This window comes from Gavia stellata, chromosome 9 (genome assembly GCF_030936135.1).
Source record: "Gavia stellata isolate bGavSte3 chromosome 9, bGavSte3.hap2, whole genome shotgun sequence".
NCBI lineage: Eukaryota > Metazoa > Chordata > Aves > Gaviiformes > Gaviidae > Gavia > Gavia stellata.
Genome location: NC_082602.1, coordinates 26,867,568 through 26,882,646, shown reverse-complemented (window position 1 = coordinate 26,882,646; position 15,079 = coordinate 26,867,568). Strand labels below are relative to the sequence as shown.

At 41.5% G+C, this 15,079-nt stretch overlaps 1 protein-coding gene across 1 annotated transcript in view; it reads left to right on the top strand.

The window, feature by feature from the left end:
• The window catches only part of NT5C2 (5'-nucleotidase, cytosolic II), a 62,805-nt gene that overhangs the window by 9,240 nt on the left and 38,486 nt on the right, over positions 1-15,079 (top strand). Inside the window, exon 2 of the mRNA XM_059820939.1 lies at positions 11,493-11,613. Within this exon, the coding sequence (XP_059676922.1) occupies positions 11,513-11,613 (101 nt within the window). The 5' untranslated portion in view covers positions 11,493-11,512. The remainder of the gene's footprint in view (positions 1-11,492; positions 11,614-15,079) is intronic.

Below are 15,079 nucleotides of genomic sequence, written 5' to 3'. Positions count from 1 at the left end.
GAGCCAGCCCAGCAGTGAATTTGATGAGAAGAACCTGGGTGCAGAAGGCTCTTGCTGGTCTCACCTGAAAGGCTGGATCAGCCTCAGGGAAGGCTTCTTGGAAGAGAGATGGGTAACCATTTTTAAGGACAAAAGTACAAGGACAGTACAAGTACAAGTAAGGACAAAAGGTCCATGAAAACTGTAGTAGGCTAGTATGCATCTGGAGCCCTGTATGTTAGGATAACTGAGAATCAAGATCCTCTTTACTAAATGATTTCTGTATTTATCTTTACAGTGTCCTTTATAGCTGAGGTGTATCATTATTTTATCTTGTTTGTGTTTTGTGGACAAACAGCAAGTTGCAAACTGGCCGAGTTTTGCATATGAAGTCTGTGGCCCTGCTGGGTATTAAGGCTTTCTCTCCTGTGTCTGGCTTAGTTCCATAGTGCTCAGCTCATCCTTCTTCTTTTGGAAAGATGGGTTTATTTGTCAGTGATCGGCCTGTTATTAGTGGGTAAGATCTCAAAAGGAAGAGAAACCAAGTTAATATATGAGCTTTTGGTAAGCTTTTTCCTTAAAGAAGGTGGGAGGAGAAGGGAATGGCGCTAGGAAAGAAAGCTCTTAGGAAAAAAAAAAGTTCTCATTGGTTTTGACAGAGCAGCTCTCAGAATTACCGTATCGTCTTCAGCTGTTGATCTCAGTGTTTATTTTCAGTAACTTTTTTTATGAAGGAGGAGCCAGTGTTCCCCAGTTCAAGTATGCCAGCTTCTTTATTGAGCAGCACATGCCTTGGCAAGTGTTGTGTCCAGAGCCCTGGGACTCACGCTGACTAGCCATCTGGCTATCCACAGCTGGGCTGAGCAGGGACTGATTTCAGCCAAGGCTGGAGAGAGATGTGAAGTCATGTTTCCAGCCTGTGGAGATGGTTCAGATGCTGATTCTGCTGTCGCATCTGTTTATGTAGCCCATAAACATGTAGAGAGGGCCCATTCAGCATGGAGGAGGATTCAAGTGTCTTTAAAAAATGATCCTTATTCTTCCGTTTACTTTCAAAGATTAGAAAAAAGCCAGAATAAGCTTTCAGTATCTTTGCTTTTTCTATAAAATATTAATGAAGCAGGGACCATGATCTTCAGAGACTGGAGGGTTTTTTTACCAGTAAGCACAGTCAGTAAGGAAAGCCAATAAAAATGTCCTTCCTCACCTTCAGTGTTTAGAAGATAAAGAGGACTTTTGTCTGTTTGCGTTATCCAAGCTGACCCAGTTGCATGCTTTCAGAATGACCGTGCTACTGATCGGAGTTGTGCATCTCAAATACTTTGTCGGTTGCTACTGCACTTCTGGAAAGGCCCGTTAAGTCTGTATTTGCTTCCTGAAACACAGTGGAATCTAATGAAAAGAGTCATTGTTTTGAAACACCATGATCCGCTGCCAAAAGAGCTACTGTTGTATAATCCTTAATAGCAGGTTAGAGTGGCAGTTGTTCCTTGGTTTGAAATTGGTATGTGGAGGGATGGCTTTCCGGTTCTCTCTCCGGGGATGGCACGTCTCATCTTGTTTTCTGGGAACTGTAACTCAAACAGAGGTGTTCAGCTATCCTGAGTTGGTAATAGACCCTCGGACAGGTTTGAACACCAAGAGTGTTACTTAGAGGTAACAAGCTGAAGGGGATGGAAGAAACTGGCAGTCTGCTTTGAGAAGGGGGAGCAATGTTTTGGCTGCTGAGTAGCCAGGGGTTATATTTGTCAGTTTTTGTCAGCAAGTTTATTTGTTGCTAAAGATGCTTCAGATTGTTCTGATGTAAACCAGAGTTGGAATAAAAAGTTTATATTGACTTTCCTTTCTGATTTGCAGAATTTATTGTGTTCACTTCCATGCTGACATTTCTGCCTTGCTCTTTATGTTAACCTGCAGCTTGGCTAGCATGCTGTCACGCTTCATCTTTTTAGCAATGATATTAGTATTTGCAGATATCAGTCAAACATTGAATTCCTGTTGTGGTGAGCATTTGCATCAAAGCTTACCTCCTGGTTTTCAGCTAAAGCAAAATACATAGGAACTCTTACATGGTAGACTGTATTACAGCAGAGGGATCAAATTCATCTATAGGTTTTAGTCTTTCAAGACCGTGTGCAACCAGAGCAATTGCTTACTGGAAAACAGTGTGAGTGAAATATTTGAATTACCTCACAGGTTTCGTACTGGAATTTAACAGCTGGAAACAAAAAGCAGTGAGAACACCTTCTTAGCCAGGTCCATGCTTGCTATTGGCAGGCGCTCAGTTGGACAGCAGTTTGGGAACCTCTGCAGCAGAGGTTGCTGCAGGCTGCTGAAGACCTTTTCCCAAGGAAGCGAGTTTCCCAGAGCCGTTAGGGTGCACAGTTCATGCTGGTGTTGGCTCAGAAGAGCCTTTGTCCGTTCACCTTCTCTCCAGGTGAAACCTCTCTTTGGAAGTTTCTTTCCAATATTGCTTGTGCCTCAGCCTCTTATTTACTGATACATTGATTTATAAGGTTGGGAAGAGTCACCTGAGGCATGATACTCAGTTTGACTGACCTGTGTATCTCAGGCTGTTTGATTTTTCTGCATTAATTCTTGACTCTGTGAAAAAAGGCTGATTTAAACATCACCCCCCTCCCCTTCATTTAGAGCCCTCTGGTGATGGAAAAACTACTTCAGAAATTTGTTGTTTCATAATTAACTGTCCTCTCTGTTAATATTTTTTGTGTGGATTTGTTTAATTTCCAGTCATGGGCTCTTTTTCTGTCATTGCTAGACTGAGAGCCCTCCACAATCATGCTGCTTTCCTGTGCGTAAATGCTTCTAGACTATTTTCAAATCACCTGCAGAGCTGCTCTCTGTAAATTGGCAATCTTCCACTCCAGCCTTACTCTCTTTCACAGCTTTATTCCTTCCTCAATATAATCAGTATCGTTCTTGAATGGGGACAGCTGGCCGAAGACAGTTTTCCAGCAGTGTTTGTAGCAGTGACAGACAGGCACATGGAGTCCTGCTTGGTAGCCTTGTACATCCAAGGATCATATTTGACCTGCAGTCGCAGCATTTCTTTGAGAGCTCATGTTCACTGATTATTCTTTATGGCATAGCTCTTGCTCTTCTGGATCAAGTCTCACATTCCTTAAGTATGGTCCTCCTCCTTTTTTTTCTAGCAGTGGGATGATGTGGGATACACTAGAGTTAGAGAGGTGGAGAACTAGCATTACCTTTAACAAACTGTTTATGTAAGAAGTAGTATGTTGGAAACGACTTAACTAAAATGGTAATTCTGCAGGAAATATTGAGAAACATGAGTTATGTGGAAGTTAGAAAATATATGAGCTCACTGGAGAATTTGTGGTTCCCATTTCAAGGCAGTAAACTCAGTTACAGATAAATGAGGAAAATGGATGGTCTCATGGTACTCAGAGAGGGTCAGATTTGAGGTTTGCTCCTCACAGAGGTGCACTATGGATTTCATAGTTTTCTAAGTTCCTTTCTAACCATCCATAAAATTGATGATAATTAAATAATGCTTAAAATATTTGAACTGACTAGCGCTCCTTGGAGTTTCCAAAGGAATAGAACTCCTTGGATAGAAATGTATGGTCACCTGAAGACACTCCAAATTTATCTGTCTGTGTTTTTTAGTGCGTCTAATGTGTTTGGGTCTTGGATTATTACTGGAGCTCTAGGCACTGTGCAGCCACTCTGTGGATATGGTTGTCAGTAGAAATAGTCTGATAAATCCATATAAAATAAGCAGGGGTTTGTTAAATATATTTTACAACATATTTGATATATAGCCATTGCTTTAGCATCTGACTTTATGACAGAGATGAAATTCAACCTGAAATTAAATCAAATCCTATAATAAGCTACATGAGTAGCATTCTTCCTTCTTATAATTTACCCATCCAGAAATAACCCATAAGTGACGGTCATCTATCAGTCAGACTATAGTCAAATAAATGTATGACTGGGAATGCTTTACCAATTTCACTAAAAGCACACTCTTGGAAAAAGCAGCTTTGTTGATGTCAGCACTGCAGTGGTGACCAAGAGAAACAGCTACCCCCTTCCTATGGGAGGACTCAAAGCCAGCGTCGGACATAGCAAGCTTGGAGGTGGGACGGTTAGTACAATCTATGGAGCAAGGAGAGTGTTATCCATCTGATGTAATCCAGTGGGTCTTTGTATACTGCAAGTGGGATCTACTGTGAGCTCAATACATGTGTCTGTGGTTAACCTTAACAGGTTCTTAACAGCAGATCTCTCTACCTCTTCAATACCCTGTAATGGGCATACAGAATTATCCTGCTTAAAGCCAACCTCAAGTATTAACTATAATGAGCTGAGAGTATGGTTTGAAGTGTCTCTTGGAAGTAATTTAATATTCTAATAGGAAGAGTGTATTTTCTCCTTCCTGCCATCATGAACCTGAAGCCTTGCTGTCAGAGAGGTGGCCACCCAGAAGTGGAAGTTCTTCAAGTGAAGAACTTAACTTTAGGCACAAGGAGAAGAAAAAAAAAAAAGTCAGTTTTCTGGTTTAGGTCATTTACAAGCTTTGCTGCTTATATTTGGAAACTGTGGGCTCTTCAGTGTTGCCAGAGATCTCAAGTCATGGACATAATAATTTTCCAAAAGCATCACTAATTGAAAACACCTTTTGGAAACAATTTGCTATTGGCTATTAAGCAGAAGCATTGGCAGTAAAACACAGAATGGTTTGGGTTGTCATCCCAGAGCTGTGGGGGAGAGGAAAGGAACAGTGCAAACTAACAGTTAGAGCTGGTGTGTAAAGCTGCAATTCAGAGTAAGATTGGAGCGTCGTTCGGCATCCATGCAATCCCTGCGGCTTGGAGCGAGTCAGAAGCCTACTGCTTTGGGGCTTGCGTCATGCGTAAGTACAGGTAGTTCTCAGTCTTCAAGAATTTGTAGACGTGATCTAGGTACCTACTGTAACATACCTAGACCAAGACTGATTATATTTTTGTCTTCTAATTCTTCATTAATTGAATTCAATGTTGTCATTTTCAGTACATTTCCTAGGTTTGCCATCAGGTAAAGCTGACGTAGCCTAAAATATATTCAGCTAATTATTTTAGGATTCCCGGGGAGACTTTATCAGACTGGCTGGTTGAACATGTTCATCTCTGATGTGTATCCTGTAACATTCTCTTTGGTTGCAAATTGAATGGGATGTACTTTGTTGTAATCGAGGGATTAACACATTATCATCCTTTTTTTTCAATGCAAACTAGAAATATTTCTTGAAGAATTTTACCCCTTCTGCATTATGCCTCATCTCTGTTCAGTAATGCCTCTGCTCCCTTGCTAGGATTTCTCTTATTCCTACCATACTTAAAAAAATCTCCTTTTTATTGTCCTTAGCTCTGCAAAAGTGGGCGCTCTGCCAAATTTTGCAAGTTGGTTTATCACAAGACTTCTTTCTTTTTGCATTGCACTGATAGGAGCTAAAGGAGTAGTTTGTGCTGTTTTCCAGTGTGTTTTGATGGTACTCCTGGACTCTGTGGTCATACTGACTTCTGTACATCTGGGACCTGTAGTTCTGAGCTACCAGGAACATTAAAATGTGGACTGGGGAGTCCCCTACCCATTCTCTCTGCAGTGTTCTTCCCAAGCAGATCGTGAGCAGGGATTTTGGTATTTAGCTCATATGAATAGTTCTTCTGGGTTTCAGAAATGCCACTTAACAGACTTTTTTTCTCATTAGTTGGCATTTTTAGTTCTAGAAAGTCTATGTCACCTTGCCTTCTAGCAGCCCTAGGATGTCTCATCTTTGTCTCTTGTCTGCCACATCACTTCAGTGAGTTTGTGACACACAAAGTTGGGGTTCATGGAGTGTTTGAGGGCTCTTCCCTCCCGGACATTAGTTGACTTGAGTCACCCCTTGGCTGAAATGGGAGCCTGCACAGAAAGGACTATTCCAGGGAGGCAGCCATCGAAGGGCCGGCACGTTGCAGGAAGAGGAGTAACTGTTGGTATTTATATGTGAACTGATTCATTGCCTTTGCAGAGAGCTTCAGCGTGGGCATGGCGGGTGAGATCAAGCACAGTGCCTGAGTGGCGGTGTTGAAGAGGAGACTGAAATGGTTGCGCAGCAAACAAGTAAATAGTTTGGGAGTGCGGCTGCAACATGGGGGAGCCAGGGGTCAACACAGGGTTTGAATAGGGAGCAGAAGTCAGGCGTGTGTAGGAATGGGTAGAGATCTGAGCTCGCTAAGGGTCTATCAGTCTAGGTGTTACTCCTACTGTACAGTTTCAAGCAGGGCACATATATCAAGGCATGCTTATATTTATGAAGCTGGCAATGTTAAGCATGAAATTGTATTTAATATACTTTTTAGCTGACCTCTCAGTGTCTGCCAGTTGATGCTAAGTATTAAAATTTGAATTTGTGTTGAAGTATACTGTGCAAGGAAGATACGTTGTGTCTCTGTGATTTATCCTGACGGGGTAGGAACTGAGACTGGTTATTAGCACAGAGGCTGAGGAATTGGGACTACTGCATTTGATTCCCGCTTGCTGTGGGTTATTACCTTCTCTGTGCCCTGCTATCCTTAGCTGACAAAACAGGGACAGCACCTTTTGCTGCTCCTAAATGTATTACATGAACAAGAGTTTGTGAAGTGCTTTGGGATCACAGGCGTAAGAACTGCTGTGCTGGGTGAGGCCAGAAGCCTGCCCAGCCCCTGATCGCACAGTGGCAGTAGGAGATGCTATTGAGCGGGATGGCACAGTCCTGGCCACTTTCTGCAGTCCGTCCCAGGATCTCAGAGGATCAGAGGATATGATGCTAACCTGAGTGGGTTTCACCTCCTCTGATGCTAGCTATCCCAAGTTTCTAGCCTAAACTGGATGCAAGCTACTTCTGCCCTTGGTGGAGGGAGGGGGACGCTCCTGAAAAGTGAGTCACTCACTTTTCTTAACCATCCTTACATGGACAGTCCTCTCAGCTGCAGAAAAAACCTGTTTTCCCCTCCCTGTTTGTGACCTGGACCACGAATTTGATTCGAGTTTTGAACAAACCAACCCCAGTCCTGCTCCCCTTCTTTCTTCCCTTTCTCAGGATTTTAACATGGTTCATTCCTCCCTTGCTGAGACCCCACAAAGCCACCTGAAATAGAGGAGTGTTGCGGTGGGGAGCCAGGAACTGCTCTAGGCTTAGCAAGGGCACCACGAGACTTGTCTGTACATCCACAGCCTCTGACTAGATGCAAAGCTTTTGAGTAGCTAACATTAGGTGTGATGATTTTTCTCTCTGTTCGCTTTCCACTGTGCCCGTACATGTGTGGGTCGTACTGACAAGGTAGTAAGGATTCTTGAAGCAGAATGTGTGAGAAGAGGCGGATGTAGTGCATGGCAAATTAGCGTGAGTACGCTACAACCTTGCGATTGGTTAGTGATGCTTTTGTTTTCTGCTATATAAGCTCTCGGAGAATATCCTGGAAAAAATGGGATTGTCACTGCTATTTTGTTCATCGCTACATTTTAGTGTGTGTGCCTCTGATTTGGCATTGCATCATCAAAGTGTTAAAACAAACTCAGAAAAAAATACAGGCAGTGCATTTAACCTGAACACATCAAGTATTATCAGGTGCAGAAATTTCTAACTATTTGTTGGCCAAAAAAGATAAGAAAAATAATAGTAAAACTTGAAAGGGAATGCTTCCGGACATATTATTTTATATGTATGAGTACTTGAAAAAAATACTCTATGGATAATACTTGAAATCAGCTAAAACCTGACAAAAGAAGCAAATGGACTTTTTTCAAAATATTTCCTAAAAATCTCATGTCCTTTTGGACCAAAGCACATGTGCTGGGTAGTAGCTCTGTATCAAAGCTTTGAAGCTGAGATTTTAAATACTTTTTCAAAATTAACCCTGTACCATAAATGCTATCAGATGCTTAATTAAGACTGCACTAGCAAGGAGCATGTTTGCAATAAATTATGGGGGGGTGTTCTGACATGCTTTATCTATGTCAAGATTTCTATTTTTATGTGAAGCTATTTACAGATTATTGATTTCAAAAATAGGTTTGTAACTAAAGAAAGATGCATCATATTTCAGTTGCTCAGAGTTGAGAATCTTGCCTGGCTGGCTGCCCGCTCTCTTAGATGTTTATTCCAGTGGCTTACAAGTGTATGGAGTGATTCAGCCCTTCTTATTTTTCTCTCTCTATTTGGAAGAAGGAATTTGTATTCAGGGATCCGGTCCCATATCTCTTACCCACGCAGGTAGGCTGATTTTTACATCTTTGAAGCATCAGAACAATTTCATTGAAGTCCATGAGACTTTTTAGGTAAGACTTTTGGGTGGGGAACATCCATCACAATATCTTTTGTCAGTTGTTACTGTTTTATTTCCCAGCAGTAAGCTGTTGTCACAGTGCCAGTGGAGCCTGCTAAGCTGTAAGAGTGCCTTTGAGTTCATGTAATACAAAACTTGAGCATAATTTTTTTTATTTTATGCTGTGTGAACATTAAAAGAAAGATCTTAATAGATAAATCAGGGCAAAGCCTGAAGGTGGAGGCAATATCTTTTATTAGAGCAACTTAGACAAGCTTGTGTGCCCAAGAGCTTGTCTGTTTTTTCCAGCCATACCAGTTGGTCTAATAAAAGATATTGCCTCTGTCTACAAACCTTGTCCTGCTTATGAACTCTGTTCATCACAGCTACAGTAAAATACTGCTGGAACATTAAAATAATTCAGGCCTTTCTTGCTTAATTATGGAAACTCAGATTTTTGTGGTTTCCTCAGGTCTGAGCTTTTTGAATCCCAGCACACACAGAATGATGCAGTCTGGTTTCTCCTGCTGTAGAGGAGAGTTTATCCCATAGGAGCTCAAACTGCTTCATTGATTGCTTATTTTAGAAAGGGTATTATTAAAGGTAACCTGCTAAAGTTCTTCTGCCATCTGGATTTTAGGATACTATGTAGGATACTATTGGTGAACTATCAGATTTCTGGCATGGATGGCCATTGGGAGAAGTCCTATCCTAGTACCTGTGTCAACAGCTCTGATGTGTGATGGTGATGGGAAGCAGATGAAGTGGGAAGAAGAGGCTGGCAGAATGGAAAGTCTCTGGCTTCGGCTGTGGGTGTAAATCTTCGAATCTTGCTATGTGTCTGGCTGGGTACGCAGAATAGTGTAGCCCTTCTAAATGGCGGGAAGCTTACATTTGGACTTTTTTCAGCTGGAAGACCTAGACCCAGACCTGTCTAAAAGTCATAAGACCAGCCATGCAACAGTTTTTTCAGAGCTATTTAACTTACATTTTAGAGGCCTTAAATGTGTATGTCTTTTGGCTCTGAATCTGTAGCTCTAGATTAGTAGCTTTAAAATAGCTCCAGGTAAGACCAAGGTGGTGATGATCTGGACCATCTTGAAATGTCCATGGGGTAGATGATTTTCCACACTCTGGGGACAAAAGCCCTTTCTGTAGTTTGCAGTCTTGGGGTCATACCAGATCCCTCACTGTCTTGCATGTCTCTCGGCTGCTGACCTGGAGTCTGTCACTCTTACGTGGGCGCTGCTCCTCTCGAGTCCAGTCTCCTCCACCAGGACTGCTGCAGCCCTTGGTGCCTGTAAGGAGCCTTGGTGCCTGTAAGGAGCGTTGCTGCAGGCAGTGCCCTGCCTTTGAAGTGGAACAGGTTGATGCTTGGGGGCTGTTTAGTTCTGTGTCCTGTGCTGCCTTCCATCTGCCTCTGGGGCACGGCTTAAATAGCTGGTAATTACTTACAAGCCCTTGGTGGCTGGGGCCTGGGCTATTTTAGAAGCTGCTTCTCCCTGCATGCCCTGTTGTGGAAGTTGCAGCTGGCAGGAATGGCCCGTCGCCCTCTCACTGCAGTGACCTCCTCTCCTGGGTGTGTTGCAGGGAATTTAGGGGGGAGAGCTCTCAGCTCTGGCATGCGGTCCCTTGGGCTACCTGCCAGGGCCTAAATTTGGTGACCTTTAGGATGTGGCATAGAAGATGCATTTGTAAACCTTGGTTATAGTAACTGGGAGACAAGCACAGAATGCTGGGGGAGGGAGGAACATATTTTTTACGGACAAGCTGTTTGCTGTCTGTTTCATTTTGACCAGCAACTACTAGGTAAATAGACTAACAAATGCTGTGATAATTGCAACTGTTGCTCTTGAATCAAATTTGAAACTAAAAAATGATACAGATTTCCTCTAGGAGAGCGAGCATGCGTGTGACTGCCGACAGCGCTGTGACGTCTGACACTGGTTTGGACACTGGCTCTACTCTCTATTTTGCTGAAATCATCTAGTTGCCCTTCTGTAAAATGAGGGCAGTCGTATTTTAAAGGTGTCTAGAAATAAATGGTTGCTGTATCATCACCCGTGTAGCTTGTGGGTGGTTTTGTTTCTTTTAAGGAAGAGCAAACAAGCCAAGCCCTGCGGTCCAGCAGTTGTGTGGGTTACACAAGAATGTGGTTTCATGTTATACCTAATTTGGTATAACTGTGGGATGTGTCTCCCACCCCATTCTTTGCACCGGCCCTAATGATAGCATTGTGGCAGGTTGAGCTGAGTTCAGCCTGCTGACCAGTGGCGAACTACCTGGTTATTGTTTGCTTTTGGTTGGTTAGATTTGATGGGTGAGGACTTGGACTGGTGAGCTGAACTGACTCACTGTGGGGCTGCTTCACCATCCCACCTCGTGCCAGGGACACAGCAGGACATGCGTCCGGCTGGAGAAGAGAGCAAGCAGGATTGCCCCAGTGTGCTAATAACACAGTTGGGAAAGGTACCCCGTCTCCTCACTGCAGGGCCTTCCTGACGAGAAGGACTGTCTGGTGGTTTGGTTTTGATGGCCAGTACTTGTGAAGGGGTGCAGATATTTGTGAAGATCTGCTGGTGGTGAATATTTGCACTGCTAGTGTTACAGGTTTGCAGTGTGTTCTTGCTCTGTCTGAATGTGGCTGACCTGCAGAGGACAAAAGATCACCTTTCTACTTTCTTTCCAATTGTTTCTGCTAATTAAGCATCAGTTTTAAGGTTTGTTTTTGCTTAGAGATCAAATGGCCAGGGACAAGGCTCTTAATTTTTACTGTGTGGTAAAACTGGCAAGGTCAGTCCCACTGGGGTTTGCCCTGCCTAATTTATCTCATGTATAAAGGGTAGGTTTTCCACCACCTACAGCTAAAGCATATTATTAACTTTAGGGTCAGAAAATACCCCTTTTCAGCAATGAAAACAAGATCTCTGTTTCTAAATGCATTTTCACCACAATGGATAGGAATGTTTTTGCAGTTCCAGCCATGTGGAAAAGACTTCTCAGCTCTCTAACACCCTATCTCATCAAACATCTCAGAGGAAAGCATCTTACTTGACCTGCAAACTCAGATCATTCCACCGGGTACTTTGCAAGACTTCCTGAGTGGCATTGCATCTCTTCATATCAGGAAACAGGCAACTTTCTGCTGAAACAAACCTTGAACTTAAGCAAGCTTTTCTCTTCTGCCTCTTTCAGAAACAAATAAGCATTTGAAGATGACAACCTCGTGGAGTGACCGACTCCAGAATGCAGCAGATCTCCCTGCGAACATGGATGGGCATGCTCTGAAAAAGTATCGCCGGGAAGCCTATCACCGGTAAGTCATTCATGTAACCCCAAAACTAAAGTGCTGAGACAGAGGGAAGTAAACTAAGTGTAAAACCCACATTTCTTGTTTTTTGCTTGGTGGTAAAACAGAAAGGTTGTTCTCACCTTTCTTGCAGAAGCGTTAGTAGAAGAGAACTTAGAAGATAGCACAGTATTGGCCTGCAGGGATTTACAAACAGTAGAGTTGAGATACATGTACTAGAGCGAGTGAGGGTATGCTTTCCTAATGCAGTCGAAAGATTAATCAAAGTTAAATTTTGGGATAGAAGCTTTCAAGTCAAGAAATACTCAGTGGCAGAACTGTTAGAGTAATTATTGCATATTGCAGTGCATACTGGGAGAGCATAGCCGTAGACACTGGAATGCACAAATATGAATAAGGAGGAAATCAAATGGGATCAGAAATTAAGTGTTTGAGAATTATATCTACTGTGATTAATTGTGTGCACCACAGGAGCATGTAGAAGCACTAGGCAAGATCTCAGCCTCCTTTTTTGTGGTAGGTGTGCCTAAAACCATCTTTGCTGTAAAACAATTACAGTCTAAATAAACAAAATAGAGTACGGAATAAAAGAAATGTTATCGCTGTCATTTATAGTTTGGGAATCAGATTGTTTTCACAAGATCACATTGGAGGTTTGGTTGAGCCAAGAATTTAGTCCACAGCTCCCAAGGTTCCAGGTGCAGAGCATAAAAGATGGATGCAGTCTGTATCCTTATCAGATGTGTGGACTCTTACGGAGATAAAAACAACAGCATCGAGGAATTGTCAGTATTCTGTTTGTGGGAGGTGTATCTTCAAAGTTTTTAATCTGAGAAGTCATGCAGTGTGATGATCAGAGTATATTCAGCGGAAGTTGGGGAGACGTATATCTGGTATAGAAACAGAAAAAGAAGTCAAGTTTCCCATCCTCATGCTTAAATGCCATGTTGCATTTCTGATTCATATGCAGTGGTATTTCTGAGAAAGTGTTTTGGAAGTGTTAGATATCTTTTGATTCTCCAAATGGAATCTAATTAGAGAAAAACGCCTTAGCATCATATGATAGGCCAGGTTGCGCAAGTTGCAATGTCTAAGGCTAAGTAATGGATCCTGTGATGCATTTCTGAAGCTTTCCAATTTCTAGGGAATATGTTTGGGCACATGTCTTAAGTGGTGGCATTATTTGAGTCTCTCTGTGTCAGCTGGTTTGTCAGATAATGGAAACAGCTAATGAATGTAACTATATATAACATGTAAAAAGAGAGGGATTTTGTACCATTCCCTGGCAAAAAAATCTTCACCTTGTTGAAGTCATTGACAGGTTTACCTTTGTGTCATAATTTTACCTATGACTTTAGTTGTGTTACTCCTGATTTAGACTGATGGAAACGAAGTCAGAGTAAGGCCTATTTATTTTTTTTTCTTAAATATTTCCTCAACATTTGTTATGGTTAGGTGCTGACAGTCTGTGAAGTGTTGTACAAGATCCAAAGGAAGCAGTACTTGTCCTTAAGAGTTCAAGTCCTCATTGTGTTTACCCTTACTCATGTAAGAAACCTTTACTTTCAGAAAGAATTTTCTTCTGGAAGATGAGCGTGCACTCATATAAAGGAGGGTTTTCCACTCGGAGATGGGATCTGCTAGTCCAAAATTAGTCTGTGGTACAGTTTAAGTACCCCTTTTTAGAATCTAGAAATGTCTTATTCAAAACATGATGAGCAGAAATGTTGCTAGCACTTCAGATTTTCATGGAAAGCACAACATTGGAAATACATTAAGGGGAGGCACAATTTTGTTTTGAAATTACTATCCTCTCTTAAAAAGAGAGAGAAAGGGAGGGAATGAGAGAGAGGGGGAGAATGAGAGAACCTGGTGCCAACACTGTAGTATAAATCTGTGCTATTAATGGCTTTGGTGTACCAGTTTCATGGGAGTTATTTTGATAATCCAGTATTGTAAGAATCTGAAACAACCTCATTCCAGAGGCAGTGTGTCAGATTTCTATTTCTGGTATTTTTTGTGATCTTAGTGTTAACAGATGTGATTACTTAAAAGATAAGTGCAGACTTAACATGATAGAGTAGGACTGAAGTTATTTTCCCTTGTTGTTTTATATTATATATTTTAGTATTTTAATAATTGTTGAGATGTAGAATATGTGTGCTGGTCACAGCCATCAGTTCTAGGATGTAAATTTGTTTCAGTGAGTTCCGAGTATGCTCTGACTCTTCGATATTGCTGAAGCACTGTCAATTTTATGAAAAAGAGAGCTATAAAAGATGAGGCATTCATTGTCAAGATTATTTTCTTTCTCTTCCTTCCTTTTTCTTTCTTTTTGTTTTTCTTTCAGTCTCTCTCTTTTTTTTCTGTTTTTCTTCTTACTCTAGCAGCTAAAGAAAAGAACCTTGAAAGCATGAATATAAAGTGACTGTAATGTAAAACAATAAAAAAGAACATTGAATTTAAAACTGTTAATTTTTTTTTACCTTAAAGCTGGTCCCAGTGATTTTATGGGCCCAGTCTGGAAGGCTGGAGGAGCTTGGCAGCTGGGCCACATTTACAGATGAGCATAACCGGAGCTAGCTTTTGGTACCGGAAGCCCGGTTGGGCTCAAAGTCATTCATGGGGATTTTCTAAATGCTGCTAGTAATGCTTGGTTTTCTGAAGTGTGAAATTTTCAAAACTTGTTTCACTGTTTGTTTACTTCATGCTTACTTAAATATCAGTGGAGATACCTAGACCAATTGATTAAACTTTCTGGTTCTCATGAACTACGCCAGATTTGATATGCTTGAATTGTAAATGTTGAAGCAGCGTAAAATAAAGGGAAAATAATTTACCTTAAAAAATAAAAATAATGTTCTTGTGGGCATGAAACCTTTAAAAAACTGTGTAAAAAAATTAGCTCTGAAGATGCCACTCTAATAGTCATGTTTTACTGTGGTCATTCATACTAGAAACATGTTTTTTCAGGTGTTGCACTTCTTATTGTATCATACTTGATGTATGGATGGTCAACATATAATATTGTTGGCAGAAATCCCAGTTAAGACTGGTTTAACTGGTGTAATGCATACTGACTCAGAGTATGATGACTATATCATAATCATGTCTGAATGCCATAGGCAAGAATGTTAAAAATCAAATATTTATAGCTGTTTTCCTCCCAAAAGTTTTGCTTGATGTTTGGATCAGTTTGTATAGCTGCTTAAGAAAATGGAGTGTTGAGGTTATTGACGAAGTAAGCAAAGCTTGCGAATATGAACACGTAGGCTATGCTGTAGAGTTCAAGGGCCGTAAAAGCAATGTCACAAATCAGAAAAATCTGTAGGGGAGGAGAAGTGGTGGGGTTTTATCTTCAGGGTATTTCTGATGACTTTAACTAAGACTTTTGGTTAGCTAGCGTTACTGTCAGCCACAAACCTCGTTATACAACATTGTTGGCGCCTGTTGGAGGTGAGGTCTAAAGATG